The 24292-nt window shown below is 40.9% G+C and overlaps 2 protein-coding genes and 1 long non-coding RNA gene across 4 annotated transcripts in view; 2 read left to right on the top strand and 1 right to left on the bottom strand.

The window, feature by feature from the left end:
• LARP1B (La ribonucleoprotein 1B) overlaps positions 1-6272 on the top strand; it is a 51210-nt gene extending 44938 nt beyond the window's left edge. For both annotated transcript variants that reach the window (XM_077300328.1, XM_077300327.1), the window contains exon 19: positions 2453-6272. In XM_077300328.1, the coding sequence (XP_077156443.1) occupies positions 2453-2680 (228 nt within the window). In that variant the 3' untranslated portion in view covers positions 2681-6272. The remainder of the gene's footprint in view (positions 1-2452) is intronic.
• A 1585-nt stretch (positions 6273-7857) lies between these two features.
• PGRMC2 (progesterone receptor membrane component 2) lies at positions 7858-20707 on the bottom strand. Its single transcript, XM_077300326.1, has 3 exons — positions 20260-20707; positions 11647-11802; positions 7858-9781 (listed from the first exon to the last, which is right to left on the bottom strand). Exons 1-3 carry the CDS (start codon positions 20627-20629, stop codon positions 9684-9686), a joined length of 624 nt encoding a protein of 207 aa, XP_077156441.1. The 5' UTR covers positions 20630-20707; the 3' UTR covers positions 7858-9683.
• LOC143819132 (uncharacterized) overlaps positions 18353-24292 on the top strand; it is a 48977-nt gene continuing 43037 nt past the window's right edge. Inside the window, exon 1 of the long non-coding RNA XR_013224820.1 lies at positions 18353-18483. This is a non-coding gene — a long non-coding RNA (uncharacterized LOC143819132). The remainder of the gene's footprint in view (positions 18484-24292) is intronic.

The raw sequence follows: 24292 nt of genomic DNA, 5'->3' as shown, positions 1-24292 counted from the left end.
AGTCGGGCTTTCAGCCTGGACATGGGGTAGAGACAGCGCTAGTCGCCCTGATGGACGACCTCCGACGCCAGCTAGACCAAGGCGGGTCAGCGCTGCTCATACTATTAGACCTACTGGCAGTGTTTGACACAGTAGACCATGGGCTCCTAGCCCGCCGCTTCACCGACAACGGAATATGGGGAACAGCCCTCAAATGGCTGAATTCCTTCCTCTGGGGCCGTGGACAGAGGGTAGTGATAGGAGAGAGAATATCTAACCAACACCAGCTCACATGTGGAGTCCCACAAGGAGCAGTCCTCTCTCCTATCTTATTTAACATCTTTATGCGCCCTCTGGCTCAGCTGGTGCGGAGGTTTGGGCTGGGTTGCCACCAATATGTGGATGACATCCAGCTCTTCCTCCTGATGGATGACCGCCCTGACTCCCCCCCAGAATCCTTAGCCAGATGTCTGGAAGCAGTGACAAAATGGATTAAGCAGAGTCGCCTGAAGCTCAACCCTACAAAGACGGAGGTCCTATGGTTGGGTAGGAAGGGATCATGGGAGGAAGCGCGTCTGCCCACCCTGGATGGTGTGCAGCTCTCACCAGCGCACTCTGCCAGGAACCTGGGCGTGATCCTGGATGCTTCCCTTACAATGGAAGCCCAGGTCACAAAGGTAGCACGGCTGGCATTCTACCACCTCCGCCAAGCCAAGCTACTAGCGCCCTACCTGGACCCAGAACACCTAGCCACAGTGATCCATGTGACGGTCACCTCTAGGCTGGACTTCTGCAACTCGCTCTATGCAGGCCTACCCTCATCCTTGATCCAGAAACTACAACTAGTACAGAATGCTGCGGCCAGGATTCTCACTAAAACATCATGGAGATCCCACATCCGGCCGGTACTCCAACAACTTGGCTGGCTCCCAGTTGAATTCCAGATTAAGCTTAAGGTTCTGGTAATCACCTTTAAGGCCGTACACGGTTTGGGCCCTGAGAGACCGCCTTCCTGCCTATACCCCCAAAAGAGTCTTACGTTCTGCCACCTCCAACTGGCTGCAGATCCCTGGCTCCAGGGAAGCGTGTCAGACCTCAACAAGGGCCAGAGCCTTCTCGGTCCTGGCCCCCACCTGGTGGAACGAGCTCCCTGAGGAGATCAGAGCCCTGCCCGGACTTCCACAGTTCCACAGGGCCTGCAAGAGGAAGCCCTTCCACCAGGCATTTGCTTGAGGCCGACCAACTCAGAACACCTGCTGGTCCCCCCAGACACCTGCCCATGACTCTCCCAAAGTTACTGTTAATTGTTATTATATTATAATTGTGGTTTTGTAATCTTTTGATGTTTTTTAAAGTTGCTTTGATGTTATAGTCTACATAATGTTTCATGTAAGTTATAATGTTCTGTGTAAACCGCCCAGAGCTGCAAAGAAATGGGCGGCAGAGAAATATAAATAAATAAATAATCCAAACAACATGGTGGATACACCACCCCATCCACACCCTGCCCCTGCCTCTAGAGGGAAGAGGAAGGAGAGACAAGATAACCAAAGTTGTTGATTGACACCGGGAGGGGGAGGGGGAAGCATCAATCTTCCCCCACTGCCCCGGCCTCAATCATAGACCTGGCGGAAGAGCTCCATTTTGCAGGCCTTGCGGAATGCTGAAAGCTCACACGGGAGCTCATTCCATCAGGTCGGGGCCAGGCATGCTTCTTTGGGGCTGGGAACAATCAGTAAATTGTCACCCACAGAATGTAAGGCCCTGCGAAGGTCATAGGGCGATAGGCGGTCCCTTAGGTATGTGGATCCCTACCTGTGTAAGGCCTTGAAGGTTAAAACCAAAACCTTGAACGAGATCCGGTCAGCAACTGGCAACCAGTGCAGCTGCCTCAGCGCAGGCTGGATGTGAGGACCCTAGCAGCTGTGTTTTGTACTAGCTGGAGTCTCTGGATCAAGGACAGAGGCAGGCCTGCATAGAGTGAGTTACAGAAATCTATTTGGGAGGTGACCGTCGTATGGATCACCATGGCCAAGTGTTCAGGGGACAGGTAGGGTGCTAGTAGCTGAGCTTGGCAAAGATGGAAATATGCCTGGCTGGCTACCTTCTTGACCTGAGCCTCCATAGTTCGCGAGGCATCAATGGTCATGCCCAAGTTCCTGGCCTGGGATGTGGTCGTAAGTTGCATCCCTGCCAGGGTGGGTAGTTCCCTTCCTGGCCCATCCCCCTACCTCCTAGCCACAGGTCCTCTGTCTTAGAGGGGTTGAGTTTCAGACGATTCTGCTTGTGTTTGACCCTTTTAAAAAATTAACATTATTATTGGCATTCGAACAAGACCATATTGCTGAGCAAAACCCTTCTTGGGGGCATTGATTCCTGTATGTTTCATTGCTGCTCTATGATTTCAGATTCATGAATAGGAACCTTGTTAGATATCTGTGCTAAATACATTATAATTTGCTTATTGTTTCAGCCTCCTATTGGTGAAGAATCGGGGAGAAAAAGACATTTAACTGGTGAGGAGAATGATCATCACCAACATCAGTCCAGTTCTTCCAAAACTCTTGCTGGTATTTCCACAGCTGCCTCTCAGGCTCGAGTCCCAATAAACTTTCCCCCTGCAAATTCTGTAGAGGATTTGAGTAACATATACCAGAACAATACTGCCACAAAATCAAGAAGTGACATAACTGAGCAATAGACTTTTACTAAGCTTGAACCTTGAGATCAACTTCTAATGCCAGTGTTTTAGCTCAAGGATCTTCAGAGAGAGCTATTTTAATGCTTGATTAAAAAACAAATGTATAGGAAAACAAAGGATTGCATTTGCTTTCTCACAAGATTAAGTTCCAAATACTTTCCCCTGATCAATTGTACTGGGTTTGGGATCATCTGAGAAATCCTAGAGAAATATATTTTGGTCTAGGTGGTGTTATCCCTGACCTTTGTTTACAGGAATTCCATTCTAGTACGATATGCAAAAATATTTTGGGATGCCTTACATTTCAGCTCATACTTCATCAAGAAGTTATGGGATACTTGTACAACAACAAGCTTTTCATTCAAAGTTTCCATTATTATTTCTACTTATGGAAGCCAAAAAAAGAGGACATATTTTTTAATAGAGAGGATTTAATTTGGTGAATACACATATAACTACATCTTTTTATAACATGCACACTCCACAGTGTATAGGATTGTGCACATTTCTTGGGTGCTGAATTCCATTCAGTAATTTTGCTGTCTAGTTTTTATTTCAGTATCTTTGTAATTTGGGGTTGAGTGGGGAATTTTGCATTAGGCATCAATCTATATTGTTTTTAAGATGTTTGATTTTATGCTGGCTGTTATTTGTACTTGAGCAAAATAGATAAGAGGGAAAGGGGCATAGTTGCATTGTCATATTTAATAAACTACAGTTTAAGCAGCAAATAAAATGGTAGATGACTCTCAAATCACCCTCTGGTTAGTAGAGATACTTGTATTTTCCATTTAATTTCTCTTCTCCATGTAAGTAACTCAGATTGCAAAAAAAGGATGATTTTAAGCATGTAATTATAATATTTGACAATTTCAAGGGGAATTTTTAAAAATCTAGCACTCCAGAAAAATTTCAGTGCCAGAATGAGTGTGAATAAAGTTAAATATTATGCTCTGATGTCCAAGACCAACTGACTTTAAATTGGTCATGACATCATTTTCCTTAAATGTAAATGATTTATTCAAAAACAAACTTCTTACGTTGGGAGGTAGAAGATAACTGGATCATCTGTAATTTTAAATAGTTTCAGTTATTTTGATTTTAAAATGATTAGAATAAAGAAAAGGCCTCCTTAAAGTTGGAGTAGAAAGGTGTATTTTTACTATAAATAGCAAACCAGTGAAACTTGGCAGCCTTCAGGTAAATTTCTAGAAGCCTAACACTGTTTGCCTTATTACTGGAAGAGATACTAAATGATCCAACATTAATTTTAATGGATTTCTATGGCAGAAAGATTTGCAGTACATTACATTTTTCTGTCATGATGCCTTCTGTAACTGAATAGAACAATTATGAGTATGTGCATATTTGCATTTAAGTATCTGAATTTCCAAGTAATTTCTACACTCAAACTAACCTTTTAGAACTGCTCTATTTTGAAAAGAAACTAGGAATTGATAACACACATTTTATATAGCATCTTTTCAATGTTCTGAAATTGTATATCTCAAACCTGTGTCCAATATATGTCACCTCCATGAAAATGATGCAATTGTAAATTTGGATTTAAACTGTATATAAAAGAGATATATTTACTTTCATTTCTTTGAATGAAATGTGTGCATATTTAGCATAATTTGTGGTATATTTTCAGATTTTATAAAAATGCAAAAAAAATCATTTGTATTGTGTATGGTTTTTAAAAACTTTGCTTTGATAGTGTGTGGTAATTTTATTGGAGTTAATCTGAATGTCTGGAGTTTACTACTGTAGAAGGATAATTTGAAAAGTATACCAGAGGAAAGAGGATAGAATAAAACTAGCACTGCAGCCGTCACCAAAATGAAGTTATTTTAATCAGCAGCCAATTAGAAGCCCTGCTGGACAAGAGCCCCCACCTGGCACAACTGATTTTTTTAAAACACTTGACAGGCATCAAGAAAGGCGTTGACAAGGTGCCATGTTAGGCAGTGGTCCCCAACCTTTTTATCACCGGGGACCGATCAATGCTTTACAATTTTACTGAGGCCCGGGGGGGGGGTAGTCTTTTGCCGAGGGATGTCGCCACCGCCTGCGCCCCTGCTCCATTTGCTTTCTCACCGTCACCCCTGACTTCCTGCTGCCCGCTGGGGAGCGCTGCCAGCGGCAGCTGCGCAATGTCATGCCAAGGGGGAGCCCCAGCCATGGTGGCTGCCGCAGAGCATCACAGGTGAGCCTGCAGCAGAGTGACGGGGCAGCCCCCGAGGCAGCAGCCGGGGAGCAGGACGAGGAGGAACCGTGGCCCGGTACCGACTGATCCCCGGACCAGGGGTTGGGGACCTCTGATGTTAGGGTTCCACGTTTTAAAGCTTTCTGATACCTAGTGTCAGCTGTTGGATTTGAATTTGTCAGGGATGTATTCTTGCTCCACACCTATTCCACTTGGACCTGAATAATTTTGCTTCAGGCCTACTACATATGTGTGAATACTCGATCGGTGTCTGCTTTACTATTTGCTGATGACCTTGTCCTATTGTTAAGGACCAAGATTAGTTTAAAATTTTCCATTAAAGTCTTCATTGTCTACTACAAAGCTGAGTGATTGGAAATAAATGATAAGCCAATAATGGTATTACAAAATTTACAAGATCAAACAAAATATGAAAAATTGATACGCATACATTCCAACAAGCCAAGGAATTGAGATATTTAAGAATCATATTCCAGTCAAACGTATTATGGTCCAAGTACATTAAACATAAAGTCGACTTGGCCCAATTGGCACTAAAAAAAGTTCCATGTTCAAGGTGCCCAAGTATATCTTAGCACTTTTAAAAGCTTATGAGACTCTAATAATATCACATTTAATATGGCTCTAAGGTTTGGTTCCTTGGCCTAATAAAACTACTTGAGAGATTAACTTTGCCACCATGTATTGCATCTGGTATAAGTATCTGTCCAGCTGCTTCCAAAAATCTCAATGCTGATCTGGAAACCCATAACAAAATATAAATATCAACTGTTTAATGTTAAAAGAATCTCAGTTCTTACTATGTTGTCAGCACATGAATGCAGCTGGTCAAGATGGCAAACAAGGCACTTTAGTCTATGTAAAACAAATAATTAAAAAAAAGACAATCAAAACTGTTTAAATACAGGTGTAATGTTCTTCAAAGTGATGCTAGGCAGAAATGTTCTCCATTCTACCTCAGAATTAAATACTCCATTGAATTCAATCTGTCTCTGTATCTTAACATATTAACAGTTCCTAAATTGAGATGCATATATGATTGAGCATTGCAACATACTACCAACAGCTCAAATGCAGGGTTTTCTTCAAATACCTTCAAGCCAGTGTTACTGTGACTGCCACGTGGCAGAACTTGATTCAGTATCTCATGTTTTACTGTTCAAAATATGAAGCAGGGAGAAATTTCTGAGAAATGGATCCTGAAATACTCATCCTTTTCTGATACTTGAAGATCTAGAATGTTTTTGAGCACCTTATGCCAAAATGTTGTTAATGTAGTAAACTTGTTCTACTGTTTTCTTAACTGTTTTGAACTTTTAGGTGCAAAGCTATTAAATTTTAATAAAATGGAAATGGATTTGACATCTTCTAGTTGATTCCAAAGCAAATTGAATTGTTTACAGAGTTGGTGAAAGAAAACTGTCCTGCCTTTAGTATTTAACCACTTTGTATAACAAATGGTTACTATTAGAGGCTTTCTGAACCTATTCTTATTCCCTGTGTTCAAATACAAATGGCAGTGGTTCAGATGGGCATACATTTGATCAGAGATAGTGTAGCCCTTATCATACCAATAGGAAAGGTTTTAAAACTGCAAGTATTGTGTGAAGACAACTTCAATTCCATATTTCAAGGAAATTGTAGAGTCAAGTTTATTTTAAGTAAACATGGGGTTGAATTCTGCTAACATTGATGCTACGAGAGGAAGGAGCTGCAATCTCAGCCAGATCATCATCTCATCACAGCGGTCTGAATTTTCATCTACCCAAGTGCCTTAAGTCCGAGCACAGCCTTCTGTGTAATCAAAAGGGTATTCTTTCCTCTTTTGATCCAAACCATTATCATTCTTTCAGAATAAAGCACTTCATATCACTTGAAATTTCTAAGTACATAATGGTTTACAATCCCAGGTAAGGGTGAGTTATGTGCCTAGGTTCCATTTGAGTTGCAGTTCTTGAGTTGACATCTCTTGAGTCCGTCTATTGTGTAACACTAGCTAAGTCTTTTTCCTAACTCCTGAATGGCACGTTTTTGGAAGGCAGTTTTAGACAAGTTCCTATGACAGCAAATTCAATATTTTAGCCACTCACTGTGTGAAGCATTTCCTTTTGTCTGTCCTCAGTCCATGCCCATCAACTTTACTGGATGCCCTTAAGTTCTAGCACTTTTGGAGAGGAAGAAAAAATTCTGTCCACGATCTATATCCTATGCTCCAATCCCCAGCACTCTAATCATCTTGGCTGCCTGCTTCTGTACTGTTTCCAGTTCTGTGATGTTTTGATACATCATGACTAGAATAGCACACATAATTCCAAATAATGCTATACATGATCTATGCAGGGGCATTATAATAATCAGCCCATTTGTTTTCAGTTCCCTTTCCTAATAATCCCCAACAGTTTATCTTTTTGCATTGTTGCAGCATACAGGATTAACACTTTCATTGAGCTATCTACAAAGACCCCAAGGTCTCTCTCATTCTCAGCAAGTTCAGATCCTATTAGCTTGTACTTGGAAGTGTTGGTTCCAAAGTGCATCATTTACTTACCAACATTTATATTGCTCTTCCATTGTTTCCTACTTGATTCACTCTGAAATTGCATTCAATTATTAAATTTCTATCCTGCCGTCACACGTGGATAGTACCAGCCTCAACACTGATATTTGTGGGACCTCACTGCTTACTTCCCTCAGTTGTGAGAACTGTCCATTTATTCCTTCCATTTCCTTTCTGACATTTAATCCAAAAGAGAACCACTCCTCTTATCTTCAGATAAGATTGTCAAAAGCCTTCTGAAAGTTAAAGTATATAATGTCTATGAGGTTGCTATAGTCTACATGCGCTTTCTCAAAGAACTTCAAAAGGTTGATGAATCATTCAGGACTTTCCTTTGCAGAAGCCATACTGTTTTTCCTTCAGAAGTTAACATGACACATACAGCACAGATTTAATATCTACATAACACTTTATTTGAAAAGTCAGAACACAAGTTGTTCATTTCTCAAAACAGACTGCATAATTTTAATTATGAATTTTTGGAGAAAAATTGGAACTGTGGCTCATGGATTAGGGAGATGGAGACTTTCAAATTACTATAAAGGACAAGTGTGCACACACTAACAGTGGGGAAGCAGATACAGGAAATCTTTCAACATACACCATACAAGCAGTCTCCAGTCACAAGCCAACCTGAGTATGGGCCAGATGTGTTTGGTCATTTAAATACTACCTTTGATAGCTTAAAGATCACTGCTAATTAGTTTTCTATTCATGCTTAGGACATAGTCTTAGGACACTTAGTGCACTATTGATGCTAGACTGCTGTTTTGACAGAAGTTTGTGAGACGCATTCAAGGGGTTAAGATTGCTATATTCACTAAGCAGTTGTGTGGTTAATATACTAAGAAAACAGTGATAAGTTTTGAGTGAAAACTAAAGCACCTGAATATGTGGTCTCTACCACTGTATGCTTAACCCTTTTTGTCTCATCCCTACTCGCAGATGGTTTTGCTCTCAAAAATTCAAACTTATTCAGATACATTTCTAGTAAGGATTACATGTGGTAACTAAAGAAAGAAAATGGGTAAAGCTTTATTTAATAACAGTGCAAAAATATTTTATATTCAAGACTTCTTCCTTTTTCTCCATACATGTAAGAGACCTGGCTACCCCTACAAATCCTTAACAGCTTCTACATAAAGTCTGACAGCACATTTGGTATTTTACATGCTTTATTAAAATGGTATTCATATTTACAATATCTGTAGGAACTATTCTTTCCAAATCTTGCACTCAAGCATCCACAGACATACCCATATCCCATGCACACTTCTAAAATATGGGTTGAGGCTCCAAACTTATAGAGCTCCCGGGGGGGGGGAGAGGGGGGCTTATTTAAAAAGCAAATAGGGAAATGTGTTTGGCTATTACAATGCTAGTTGTATCAACGTGTGTGTGTGTGTATATATATATATGTATATATATACACACACACACACATACTCACACACTCACACATACATACATATATATATATATATATGGCAGTAACACTGAGTATTCCTTTACATTTTATATACAGAATGACAATGTTTTCCAGTCAAGCAAGTGTTCTAACTGCAGTCCTCAATGCTGCCTTTAGTGACTCATGTCACATCTGGGGCTTTCCCTTAAAACAATTCAAGTCTTAAGTGAAATAAGGCACAATTATTTTGATTTGAGGGAAAAGAAAAAGCATAGAAGGCAGGTTTCAAATGATAGCTTCTGCAGAGAAGTTAAGCTTTCCTCTGTCCTTTAGGGGAATATATTGAAATCTTGTAATCTGTAGAGATTTTAAATAGTTTTCAGCTATGAAAATCAATTCTCCACAGACTAGTATGAATATTCCCATATTTTTGTCAATGTTTCAGATGCCAAATATACTAGAATTCCTTGAAACTGTGAGGCTTTCCATTCTAGCGCCAAAGGAGTAGAAATGACATGAAACACGTTTGAAAATAACATAAGGCTTCAACAGGCTAAAAGGAACAGCTTTTCCATTTTAAATCCCTGGCCCCTCTTCATAACGAAGCCTTTCCAGACATTAAACTGCAACAAAAAAAGTTTGGCAGCACAAAGAATGCCTAATCAAATCTTCATTGATAGAGGATGATGATGTTCTTGTACAAAACCTGTTTTCTGCAACAGATGAATTGTGCCTGAAGATGGGGCATTCTGTGATGGGAAATAAGATAGCAGTTTTGAAGGCCCATGACTTTGGTGATTTATAAAGTTCAATCCTGTTTAGTGTGATCCTTGGTATCTTCTTCATCCGTATATTCTGATGGTTCCTCTCCTGGTTTTAAGAGTCTACCAACATAGTCATACTTTTCTGTAAAAGATGTTCAGGAATTAATAAATCAGTTATTTCTCATATTATGAGTGTCTAATATGGAAATTACCATCTGCTTTTAAATAATGGAGTAATCTCACTTTTAAGCATTAGAAAGGATCTTTTTCTCACAATATCTTAATTATAAAAGCCAGACCTATTAAGTGATTTTTAAAAATATGTCCAGATGCTAAGCCCAGTAACTGCACATTAGATTGTTCAAGCACACAGAGTTAATAGAACATGCACCACAAGGGACCGAAACATTTGATTTTTTAAATTTAAAAATTGTATAACTGGACCAAAACCTATGCCAGGAATAACCCCCCACACACACACACGTACAACTACATTGTTAATGGCAGCTCTGGAGTAAAGCCTCACTGGATAAATTTTTCAGGGTCATAGTCTAGCAGTGGAATCTGCTGCCTAAGGAGGTTGTGAACTCCCCCTTACTGAATGACTGATTGTCCAGCAGCTGGACAGATACTTATCAAGGATGCTTTTAGGCTGATCCTGCACTGAGCCAGAGGTTGGACTAGATTGGCCTGTATGATCCCTTCCAACTCTATGCTTTTATAAAATTTGGTAGAGTTTTCAAATGGGGGTGCAGGCACAATGAATTGTGTCAATCCTTTACAACAGTGGTCCCCAACTAGCGGGCCGCAAAGGCCTTGGCGCCGGGCCGGGGCTCCCTCTCCCCGCCCCCCCCCCGCAGTAAAAAAACTTCCCAGGCCACAAGCTTGCGGCCCGGGAAGCTTCTTACTGCGGGAGGGGGGAGAGGGAATCAGGGCCGCGCCCGTGCATTGCGCATGCGCGGGCGGTCCACTCATGCACACATGCGCCATGCGTGGCCAAAATTGCGCATGCACAGCACTTTCGGGCATGCGCAATTTCGGCCGCTCATGGCGCATGCGCGGGCGGGCAGTTGCCCTGCCAGTCCCCAGCCTCAAAAAGGTTGGGGACCACTGCTTTACAAGGCTCCTGGGGATGAAGAAAACTACTTCATCCACTGCTGGTTTAGACTACAGTAACTTCTTCCTGAATTTAAGGAGGGCTGTTTCTGTAGTTCTCATCTTCACGGGTTAGGTTATGCTTACACATTCTCTAAATCATGGGTAGTCAACCTGTGGTCCTCCAGATGTTCATGGACAATTCCCATGAGCCCTTGCCAGGGTTTGCCGCCAGGGACTCATGGGAATTGTAGTCCGTGAACATCTGGAGGATCACTGGTTGACTACCCCTGCTCTAAATCACGGAACAAATTTGAATTCTTGATACAGGTTCTCCAGTGACATCTACATCCTCCTATCTGTGTCAATTTGCCACTAGAAGGGACAAAATTTGTTATATCAAGCCACTGAAGCCTGGTTAATGTGTTCTTTTGTTTGTCCTTACCATACTTAAGGGCTTTAAGCTACTGTTTTCAGTCCTGGCCCCGACCTGGTGGAATGCGTTGCTGGAGAAGCTGTGGGCCCTGCGGGCCCTTCCATCTTTTCATAGGGCCTGTAAAATGAAGCTCTTCCACCAGGTCATTGGTTGAGGCCGGGCGGAAAAGAAGCAGTAGCAAATGCCAACATCACCCTCTACCTCCCTCCCCTCTAGTATGGTTTCTTCAGGGTGGGATGTAGTCAGTTATTGTTTTTACCGCCACATCTTTGTATTGTGTTGTATTCTGTATAGGGGTTTTTTTATTGGGGTCTCTGTTGGGGTTTTAACACTGTAACTCACCTCGAGCCTTTGGGGAGAGATGAGTAATAAATATAATAAAATAAATAAATAATACATACCCTGAAATATTTTAAAACAAAAGTTACTAGCAATGTAGTACACTGACCCAATTAATCTGCCAATTAATATATTACCTTTAAATTGCATTTCCCATTCTCTAACACTCTCCATTTGTACAGCATTTAAATCAGACAGGTCATCATATTCATCTCTGAGTGCTTCTTTATCTAGACGGAAAGTTGCTAGTCCCCTTGAGGCATCTCTGCCAGCAAATATTCCATAAGGACCCTCTGAAAATAAAAAGATAACATTTAGCTGCATGCAATATAATGTCATTTCTTTGGAATATGGAAATTGTAACTGGAGTACCGTTCCCCACCCTACCCCCCAGTCCATTGTATACCAGTTTCTAATTAATGTATTCATTAATTTCATAAGAACGTAATGTTTATCAGAATAATTATATTAAAATCCTTGATACACCAAGCTCAATACATTAAGTTATACAGTATGGGAGCTATAAGCAGAACGTTAACCTCAGCTAAAATGTAGTTAAATTTAAGCCACAACCATGAACATTTTCCTACAAAATGCTTATAAACTGAAATTTCACAGTTAACAGTCACTACATCTTCTATATAGGTTATTTTCTACAAACAAGCACAACAGCAACATATAAAAATACTATGTGTACCTAAAAGCCATTGGTAGTTTCTGTTCAGCTATTAGGAAATGTTTTAAATTATATATTTCTACATATCTTAAAATCATTGAAAGACTGCTCTGATGGAACTTGGCAACATAAGCAACATTTATCAACATAACCTTTGGAAAAAGTTTAACATGAAGATTACATAATGGGCTGGCAATGTGGCAATCAGAAATGAAGTACAAAAACAGTGCAAATGACCTTTGTGTTTTTATTTCACCTAAGTGGCAACATTTAAAAAATATAAATATATTGAATTTATATACCACCAGTTGTCTTGGGGTAGGGTACAACCTTTAAATATAATAAAACTATTGAGTAACATAAGCATTTAAAATCCTTTAAAACTTCAGATCCAATTTGCAACAAAAAACCCTCCAGCAGACCCCATGGGTAGGGGAAGTGGGAGAGGGGCAAAGTAATTTAATTATGAACACACAGTGCAATCTGTCGCATACAAGGGGCAGAATCAAAGAATCATGGTAAAATCAATCTTTTAGAACTGACATGAACATGAGGCTGACCATACTAAACTGTGAAACAAAGTGAACTTGCAAAAAACACCAAACACAGTAGCTTTTCCAGAAAATGCTATTTTAATGGAATGGCTTTTTTACTTGGAAATAATTAATACTATCTGGGATCTGTATTTTAATTACACATATATTTGCAAATGTATATGTGATTTTATTTTACCTCATCCAACAGTAAGTACAAAAAAGAAAATTTCCTTATCTTACTGGGCATTATAACCAAATATAGATCTGTTCTCTATTCAGCATGTTGAAAAAAAATTCAGATAAGCTTAGTGATACACAAAGCAAATTGGTAATTTATAAGGATCAATTCACAGATTATTTCAATCTTTCATTGGTACCTCTAGATCAGTGGTTCTCAAACTTGGGGTTGGGACCCTTTTGGGGGGTCAAATGACCCTTTCACAGGGATTGCAGCAGGGCAAGCAGCTTGGCTGGTGGTGGGGGAACGTCATCTACACAACAGCCTTGCGGGGTAGATAGAGATAGAGCGTTCATCTGTCTGGAGCAGCAGAAAAGAGCAAGATTGGCATGGTGGGATAAGAGGCAGAACTGAACTGAGAAACCCCAGGGGAAAAACAATTTATATACAATCATGAACAATGAATGTTCATGCCATTGGTCAGTTTCAGTTTAATTTCTGTGAAAGAACGCATAATTTTATAGTTGGGGGTCACCACAACATGAGGAACCGTATTTAAGAGTCACGGCATCAGGAAGGTTGAGAACCACTGCTCTAGATGGTAGCCATGTCAGTCTGTAGCAGTCGAAAAGAGCAAGAGTCCAGCACCTTAAACACCAACCAAATTTATAGCACGGTATAAGCTTTCATGAGTCACTACTCACTTTTTCAGATATCTTCAGGTATATGAAGTGAGAGGTAACTTACAAAAACTCATACCATGCCATAAATTTTGTAAGTCTTTCAAGTGCTACTGGACTCTTGAGCTTTTCCATTGGCACCTTTACCACCTGCCCAAGTAAAAAATAATAGTTGGGTGTCTCAGTGAGGTGCAAATGATGCAGCAGGATGGATTGTGCCCGTTAAATTCTCCTTGGTTTCAGTGGAACAGTATAAGTATGTGAACTTCTGCACTGGGAAAACACAACAAACCAATAGCACTTTTAAGATCAACAAAGAATTATTCAAGGTGTGAGCTTTCATGTGCATGTACGCTTCTTCAGACAATGGACAATGGGAAAACACAGTTCATTATTCTGGTATTGAGATTAAAGTTTAGAGATGTACATGATTCATTCCACATACCTGGAACATTCTCACGGATCTAGCAATAGGGGCAAGGACACTCCAGCTCATTGGAATATAGTAGAATCTGCTTCCCCCTTTTTTAAGAGGAGGATCTTATAGCACCTAGTTTCTAACGCTTGCTAGAAAATACTTTGACTGGTTTTTGGGATGAAACTAATTCAGGCCTAATAACTCACATTGGTTTAATGAAACCATGGTTTAATGGTGGTCAGTCCTAACGCAATTACTGTATTTAGCATAAAACTGAACTAGTTTTCACTCTAATATCCAATGCAAAATGAGTTGCCAAGTGTACACTGGGAAATTCCTACTTAATGGAGTACTCCATAAAAATTTCTTGGAGGGGTTAATCAACAGCTTTTAATCTTCAAGCACGGCCTTTCTCAACTTATTTATCACTGAAACATTCTGAAACAACCCCTGAAACATTCTTCGGACTTTGAGAAACCCAAGAAGTGATGTGATCATTCACAATATGTTTGTGAAGTATATCTATGTACATGCCTACCCAGGGCACTGGGTAGATTACACTGGCCATTGTGTGTGTGTGTGTGGGGGGGGGATCAGCATGACCATATCTGGTCATATCACTCAATAAATGTTTAACAAAAATATATTAACAATTATTTAACTCCCATCCATTCAGGAAATCCTACCATGAAACCCTGGTTGAGAAAGCCTATTCTAGCATCTTATCCAACTAAATGATAATAAACATCCCTTTATTATAATTTCTACATTAATACTGCACAGAACTAGTACTGTGTTGTTGCTAACTGTGGACATCTTCGGTAGCAAGGCTGGGTTTTAAAATACCCTTTCACTCTTTTCCCAAGACACATGATTATGACCAAAGACTGGTTTAAATGAATGAAGCTTTGTCTCCTTTAACCCCACTCTTGTTTCCCTATGCTTTAACAAGATGTCATGGTCCAGTATCGAGGACCATGTAATACCTTTTATTGATACCAACACAAATGACACAAAATAGTGTGCAAGCTTGAGCTATTAAAGCTGTTTACACCTCCCCCCAATATTAAAAGCATTAAAAGCAATAACAGCAATATTAAATTTTCAGGGATCCCCAAATGGGCTTAATACTGGTAAGCAGATTTGTAAAGCACTTCTGGTGAGAGTTCCTACTCATGTCTGTCTGTCCGTCTATTTATTTATTTGTACCTTGCCACTCCTGGCAACTGCCGGCCTGAGGTGGCTCACAATAAAACAACAGTCCGAATATTCTCAACCACAATTAAAACAATCTAATATAAACAGCATCAAGATGGCGGAACAATACAAAAGAAATCCCATAGCTTCACTGCTCCAGCCACCGTTGCCTACCACAGTTCTCATGTGGTGAGATCTTCCATTGTGCAGTCTATAATAGGGCGGGACCCCAGAATTGTGATTGTCTATACATTGAAAAGACAGAAATTGCCTGCTGATCCTCCCAAACAACCACTGCATCACAGATTACTTTTCATCTTGCCAGGCTTGAAACTTCGCTAACGGTAGAAGCCCAGACAAATTACAGAAATGAAGAACTGGCAAGAAGGAATAAATGCTTTCCCTCTCACATGGGAATGTAACTCTAGCAACGTCTCAATGCAAAATTTCATTCTCACTCATGCAATCCCTGCCCCCAATTTTCAACCTTTGGGAACTGTAAACAAAGAGCTTTTTTTTTTTTAAGGTTAATATCCCCTTAACCGCTGCACCAGCATAAAAGGCTCTGTTAAGGGTGAATTTTCACTTAGATGAATATTTGCAGCTTTTTCACTCAATATCATCCAACTTCCCATCTTTCTACAGCTCCCATCTCATATAGGCTTTGTCTATTTAGCTTCTCTCAAACCCTGACATGCCATCTTTGTTAGCTAAAGGGAACCAAAACTTCCTTTTTTCACCAGCAGAAAAGCCAGCTGGATCCCTGATATGGTAGGAATTTGAGGGTAAATGTTATATCATTCTGTGTAGTTAACTAAGAAATACAAAGTATGTTAAAGAATTAAATATCTCTCACAAAATACACAGGAATAATAACATGCCTACCTCTGGAAAAATCATTCCAATATCCGGTTCAAAAATTTTCTTTAAGTACTTAACTATTCTGGACCGCAATGAATTTCCATTGGTCTGAGTGTTATATATTTAAATTTCATTTTTGCATGCAATTAATATAGTTCCATAATGTAATTCTACCAAAATATATTCAAGCTGGTAGCCATGTTGTTCTGAAAAAGGTACTATTGGACACATAATTTGTTCTACCAAAATATGTAATTCAAGGTAGTTTACAAAGGTTCATGAACAATAAAAAACAAACGTTGCTATTTGACTGAGTTTTAAATATTAATAAACACTATATATTAATTTGATATTCTACTCTTTGGTTATTTTTATGTATTTTGTAAACTGTTTTCAGCACAGGATAAAACTAAATATCTTAAATAAGTATTTCTAGAGATTAGAAACAAGATAACAGCGGACAAAAATGCAACTTAGAAGCAGTCAAAAAAAATTAAGACACAGGTACAATCTTATCCATTTGGTGCCTCTTAATAATTGTGAAACAGCCTTGGAGGACGGACTGTCCGGCCTCTCCAGGGCCAATCAGGGTGCAGCCAGCTGCACCCTGATTGGCTCTGCCCCTATAGCTCCCGCCCTCCCTCACCAAGACCTCACCCCATGCCTCACAGAAATGCCTGGCTGCTACAGCCAGCCAGTCAGTGACTCCTCTGCTCCACTTGCCGGGCCCCAGGTAAGACAGCCAGGGGGAGAGGGAGCACTTCCCAAAGGCCTTGCACAGGCCCCAGGTGTGCTTTCAAGGCCTTTGGGAAGCCATCCGGCCAAGGGGGGGGGGGAGGAGCATTTCCCAAAGGCCTGCAAAGGCCTCGCTGCTGTCCTGGGTGTGACCCTTTCAAAGCCCGTTCTTATGAGATTCTTAAAACATCTATTTTCTAGACAGTTCTCCTACGATGGCACTAGCCATAACATCTTTCTGCATGCTGGCCATGAGGGTGAAGCTTTTCCCATAAGGAAAAATACTCCTTCCAAAAATAATGATAAATTACTAAAGAAATTAAAATTAGACTCACCATTATATTTCAAAATTTCTGGAAATATTCTATCTCCACTGAATAATAAAATATCATTCAATGGTTTTTATTTATTTAGAATTTACAGTCCACCCTAGCTGCAGAAACCCTGGGTAGATTACAGTAATATAGAAAAACAATAAATTACAAAAATAGAATATTTTAAATTAACTATTATTAAATTTAACAATTAAACATTAAAACCCAGAATTAAATATTACACATTAATATTGCCCATATACTTTTATCTCATATGGGGCACAGGGCTGTACAAGACAATAGTGTTTTTAGTTTGGTGTAGTTGGAGAGAGAGGTCCGCAGTTTCTGATGATACTTCTGGCCTCAACCATAGGTTTGGAGGAACCGTTTTGTTTTGCAAGCCCTGCAGAATTGTCAAAGGTCCTGTAGGGATCTGATCTCACTTGGTTTCATAACTGTTTACAAGTCCTTCCCTACCCCAAAATATAATTCTGATATGTGAAAGTATTAACAAGAGGAAGCCATCTGATAAGTTAGATAATAGTGTATCTGTTACTGTTATTTTTCCTTTTCAGTACTTTTTTTGCTGCATTACTGAATGGTGCTTGCCGTTCCAAGTACAAGGTACAATCCAGCTAAAATTTAGCATTTTTCAGTCTACTGTTTTCAGTGGGACTCTTATGTGTATGTATGAATATCTGAGTCTGCAAGTATGAAAAATGTGTAAATTTTAATGAAATGCCCTAGTATTTTCTCAACATACAATGAATGCTACCCTTTCCCATCGCTCTCTGATACTATCAGTCGTATGTTAACCCACAAACTCCAGATTTCTTGGATTCTTTGCATTATGATTTCCAACCATGAAGTTTATCAAACAAGTATTAGATTATGTCTTCTCAACCATAACATGCATCGACCCATTTATTTTTTTGCTAAAAATATGAGATGACATATTCCATCCACGAATCCATTCATTGGCAGACATGAATTAGCTGGCTCTCAGTGTTAGGGGAAACAGCTTATTATGTGTCTTTTATATATTTTCCATATAGTGTTCACAATAAGGCACAGTAATTTAACATTTTTCCCCCAAGATAAAGATAACTACAATTTCCCAGTACTCAAAAGACAATATAATGTTGATGGGAGAATGCAATCACATTTCTTTAAATTGTTACCCATGACATTGTTAATAAAACAATGCAATTTCCCTATCAGTTGCAGGCAGTGCTGCATATACAATACGAACTTGCAGAAGAACTGTAATAGTCTAAAGGTCTGGAACACTGGTGCAGTCACTTGCCTTGAGACACAGTGCACTTCTGAAAACCTTTATCCAGCAGCATATCTGAACAGGAAATAACCCTAATATCCAGGTCAGTGTGGTACAGTGGCTGACAATTATATTTACTTGCCTGCTCATATGTAGTGTGTCTGAAGGCAGTAAAGATCCGGACCATAAGGTCAGAGACTACTGTTGCGCAGCCTGACCCTGTGCATGTCTAACAAGAAAAATGGTGTGGTCAAGTGGCTAAGGGTAGAGCTGAATTAGGTAAGATTGAGATAAGTAAGTCAGTAAGACAGCAGCTTTGAAGGAGACTGTCTTGTTGATTCTGGATGGTGTGGTGCCTAGGCTAACAAAGTCAGCTAAGAGTTTTGGAATTCCAGTAGATTCCCCTTTGTTGCTGGAGAATCAGGTTGATGCAACTGCGAGAAGTGATTTAAAAAAACCACCTTGATTTTGTGCAGAAAACAGCTTTACACCTATATCCTGTCAAACTGGTCACACTAATCCATGTTTTCAAGATTGTATTACTTCACCATGCTCTATGTAGGGCTGTCTTGAGAGGCACTGCAAAAGTGTTCATAGAGACCCTCTCCTAACTCGAGATATGAACTTATTATCCATTTCCGCATCATCTACACAGATTGTGTCCAGACTAAATATTGCATGTGGCCTGGAACTCACATACTCTGATTCAGGTGGGTAGCCATGTTGGTCTGAAGTAGCAGCCAGTCCAATAGCACTTTTAAGACCAACAAAGTTTTATTCAAGGTGCAAGGTGTGAGCTTTTTAAGCAAGTGTGCATGAACATGAAAGCTCACATCTTGTATAAAATTTTGTTGGTCTCAAGGGTGCCATTGGACTCAAATTTTGTTAGATTTAAAAAACTGCAGCACTGTAAAACCTTACAGTTAAAAAAGGCTTTTGAGGGCAACTGGAACAGATTAAAATACACTTTATGCAGCTATGTGTGCAGAGTGAGTTTGGAGGCTGTTTTCAATAACCATATTTTTATCTTTGTGCAGTATGGTACAAATCTGCATTTGTGAGGTGCTTTGAGCCACTATCCGGTTGGTGGACGATGGATCATAAATATTTCCATAAGTATAAACAAACCAATTTAGTAGGACTTCCTTTCTAGATATGTATGTTTAGGATAGGATTGTAAGTGACTATTACTGCAAGCCAACTCCCATTTAACATGACAAGCAGGTCTACTACTGCACAATTTGTATTCCAGATGCCAAGAACTTTGCATAACTAGATGTCAACCAAACACTGTTCCTATAAATTTAGTACAGGACCAAGCCTGCAGTTCCAGTCTACTTGGATTAGCATAAACTCTACTATGACTATTTAGTGGGACTGCAATCCAAATGTTATTGTAAATTACTGAATCTTGTCCAACTCCACAATAAAAGAACACCAGAACGTAGGCAAGTTTACTTCTCTAGGTCAATAGTCCCGATCATCAAAGTAGGAAGCAGGCAGAGGCACACAGAAGATAGCTGATTCACACAGGGCAACCCTACCAACACACAGGGTAAGCAGCACAGCCCGCAATTCTATGCAGGGTTCCCGGGGACTAAACACAAATGGGACTTGCTTCTGAAGTACATGAAGGGTTAGGACCTTTCAGCACAGGCACTAGTCCTGCTGGGAAAGATGCTCCTCCAGCGGCCTGGACTGAGGCCAGCTACCCACGTGGCTCGGCGAAGGAGGCCAGGTACCCTCGCGCACCTCCCCCTATACCTGCTCCAGGGGCGGGGCGGCAGGCACGGCTAAGAGCGAGGCGCAGGACTCTCCTCTGGCCTTCCCTAACGCCTGGCGGGCAGGGAGAGGGGGCCCCGTCCCCCCTTCTCCTCACCGGGCCCGTAGAACTTGCTGCCTTTGGTCACGTCGAAGACTTTGCCGTTGACGGCCAGGAGGATGCGCGGCGAGCGCGAGCCGTCGTACTCGCGCAGCTGCTCCAGCGTGAAGTCCCCCCGCTTCATGCGGGGCAAGGAGGAGGCCTGGCTCTGTTGCGCCGCGCCCCCCGCTTCGCTCCGCTTGCCCCAGCGCCTGTAGAGCTGATAGGCCGCCAACACCGCCAGCGCCAACAGCGTCACGTTCAACAGCATGCCGCCGCCTCCCCACAGCCAGCTGCCGGCCGCCGCGGCAGCCTCCGTCTCCTCCGGGCTGCCGCCGCCGCCGCCTCCTTGCTCAGTCCTTAGCTTCCCATCTCCATCGTCCGCCATCACTGCCCAGCCAGCGCCTGCCTGAAAGGAACCGCTCCGCCCCACACGGGCCGGAGCGGGGAGGAAAGAGGCGGGGCGCATTCCGTCTCCTCCTCGGCCGGCCCCGATTGGCCAGAGGTAAGGACACGTCATCAGTGCCAGCTCGCGCCCAACAGAACGAATGAGAAACAAGCGCACGCGGCTGTCCAACGGCCGCCTTCCACCTTAGAGGGAAACCTTGGGGGAGGGGGAGGAACGAGAGCGCGCGCACCTGCTTCCGCCGCCCCCCTCCGTTCTCGGCGAGTTCTTCGCGCTCATGTGGTAGCCATCGAGATGTGCTAGGGGCGCATGCGCCATGCTTTGGAAGACGGTGAAACAGGCGTGAGCGAGCCGGTGGCCTCTGGGCCGGCATATTGGTTTGCGCTTTGATGGTGTAGCATTTAAGTGTGAACTGCATCGCAAAGAGTGTTAAAAACAAAATGTGGCTCGCTTAAGAGGCTTCACGTTCTGAAGCCCTTTCCCACTGATGCAAAGGAAGTAGCGACTGAAACGCAGCCGGACATGGAAGAGACCGTTCCTCCTTGTTAAGAAATATCACGACCGACTGGCAACTGCATATATGGTTGCTGCATATATATTTTATTAATGTCTTACTATTTTTTAAAAATACTTTTCAGACATTGTTAGTTGCTGCTGGAACTAGGGTGTTGTTATTTTTGGTCGAGGGCAGAACAAATAACAGTTGTCCCTTTAGAGTCCTGAACAAGTGTAGCGCATGACACTTTAAAAAACAAAAATCGAGTGCCCCTCAGACATTTACTGGGGCTACTGTGGCCAACACCACTAGGAACGGTATCACACACACACAAAAAGTTAGCCATGAACATTGGGCTCTGATGCACTCTCATTTTCATCTCTGGTGTATCCATACTACCTTGATTCTGATAAAAGTGCATTTTATTGACTAAAGGGTAGGACTTCTAACCTCCAGGTGGTAGCTAGAGATCTGGGATTACAACTGATCTCTAGGTAATGCAGATGAGTTCACCTGCCAAAAAAAAGGTGGACTTTGGCCACCGAAGCATGGAGGAGTTCCCACAAGTGACAAGCTGTGCTGAGTATGTTATTCCGTCCTGAGAACAACGAGTTAGATTCTAAATAGCATTATAGTTTTACTTACATACTTTGCACAACTGGGAAGGTGTTTGCCATTAAAAACAAACTACAGTTTTATTGCCCCAATGTTTTAGTAAGTGACAATTGAACCCACAGGACTGATTGGCTTTTCTAGCAAAGAATTATCACATTGCATATTTGGATTTTAGTAAAGCTTTTGATAAGGTTCCCCATGAGAGCCTCTTGTGGTGCAGAGTGGTAAGGCAGTCGTCTGAAAGCTTTGCCAATGAGGCTGGGAGTTCAATCCCAGCAGCCGGCTCAGCCTTCCATCCTTCCGAGGTCGGTAAAATGAGTACCCAGCTTGCTGGGGGGTAAACGGTAATGACTGGGGAAGGCACTGGCAAACCACCTCGTATTGAGTCTGCCATGAAAACGCTAGAGGGCGTCACCCCAAGGGTCAGACATGATTCGGTGCTTGCACAGGGGATACCTTTACCTATATTTGGACTTATGATGCTGTTTACTAATTTGCCATTAATTTACTTTATCCTTATATCTGTACTCTTATGATCCCTGTTCTGTTGTCTGAGGAAGCATGCATCCACACGAAAGCTCACACCTTGAATAAATCTTTGTTGGTCTTAAAGGTGCCATTGGACTCAAATTTTGCATTCCTAGTATATGTTTAACTAACAGAAACTGATGAATAAACTCACCACAAAGAAATAAAAATTGCCAAAATTATTGTACGATTGGAAAAGGTATACAAATATTTTAATTAACAATCTACATTCTTTACATGGACTCAAGGATCATGTACAATACGAATGATCAACAAAAGTAACTCCCACTCTTAATAGTCAAGGAAACGCAAAACAGGACGCAGGAGCTCAGTCTGTTTTGCAGATAGCTTCTGCCGGGGAGCAAACAGCTGAATAAGGCTTTTCGATTGATACGAAATTGATTACAATTTATTTAGAAGAAGGGGAATGAGGGGAATAAGCAAATGTTTTGCTGGTTGTCAGCCACAAACTGGTACTTAGAAAGCTTTACTATCCAGCTAAAATTAACAGACAAAGGGGATCCACATGGGCTACCAATAAGGACGACAAACTGTCATGTCTCTCTGGCATTTGATATTTCTTTGTGGTGAGTTTATTCATCTCTTGCTGAATTTGCCACAAGGTTCCCTGTTTCTTTTGTAACTACAGAAACTGGCATTCTCATGGTTACTAAGTCAGTGGAGGATAGGCTACAGCAGGTAGAACACACCTACTTTGTAGTGCGGAGAATGTGCCTTAAGCAGTACTGCTCAATTTGATAATAGTGTTGCAAGTAGCCTATTTTAAGAAATGTTGAAATGTGTTTGAGTGTGAGAGGTCAATAGATAATGAAAGGCAATGTTGATCAGGATCAAGGAAAGGATTAGAGACTGTCCTTCCCCTTCAAACAAACCCTAATCAAAACATCATATGCCATTATCTGGTATCTAAAGCAAATGGCATTGTGAGCTTCATGGTAGAAAACAACAAAGCTCAACAATTTCTATACAGTACAGGCCTATAGGAAAAGAATCTAACACCATATAGATGTTTGCATGATATTCATTATTGTAGCAGCTCATCTATTAACTTGTGTCACTGCATGAGCACTATTGGCTGGGATGAAAATTCTGTGCTACCATGAATTGGCAGTATCCATATGACACAACTGGCAATATCCATATGACCATAAAATATTATGTACATGCAAGGAACAGAGACGTGTAGAAATATTGAGGTGGGGGGAAGTTCCACATGGAAAGTATAGTGTTTGACTTGGCATTTCTAAGCATATTTAAAATTTAAGTAGTAAACTGAAACCTAAGTTTATTTTAGTACTGCTGAAATTAAGGAAATAAGGTTCAGTCAAATGTTTTTAGATATATGCTGAACATTAACAAAATTATGGATTTGGTCTTACTGTTCCACCCTCCTGATGAGTATGTTACTTTGTGCCATTTTAAAACAGTATATACTAAACCAAAGACAACCTTCTTTGAACTACAATTGAAGGAATTCCTCCTTTGGCCCACCCAGATAAAACAAGAGTTTTACTTTATCAGTTACTTTTTTTCTGCATATAAGGGAATGGGTGTTGCTTATCTCAATTTCCTTATGTTTTGGGGTTTGGTTCAGAATTTCTAAACTGTTCCCATTTTAAATCAATTTGCAATGCATTTGGCAACATTTTTTTTTATAAACACATGTAATAACTGACAAACATCTCAGAACCATACTGAAAGTATTCTAAACAAGAGTCTGCTGTTATTTAGTGGCAAACAAAACAACACTAGAAGCTCAGTCAGTCAATAACTAGCCATCTGTCAATTGTGGATGCACAGAATATCACATAATTATGGTTCTTACTGCAGTTGTCAGGTAATAAATAGCTGCATTACCGGTGAATATGTGTATGCATTAAGTGTAGGTTCTTCATGAGGTAGGGCAGATGTGTTAAGTCTGTTACAAAGATTACCTTAAGACCAACAAATAGGTTTTACAATGTCTTCTGAAACAGTCCTGCTTA

This window comes from Paroedura picta, chromosome 10 (genome assembly GCF_049243985.1).
Source record: "Paroedura picta isolate Pp20150507F chromosome 10, Ppicta_v3.0, whole genome shotgun sequence".
NCBI classification, from domain to species: Eukaryota; Metazoa; Chordata; class Lepidosauria; order Squamata; family Gekkonidae; genus Paroedura; species Paroedura picta.
This window is presented reverse-complemented; position numbering and strand designations above follow the sequence as displayed.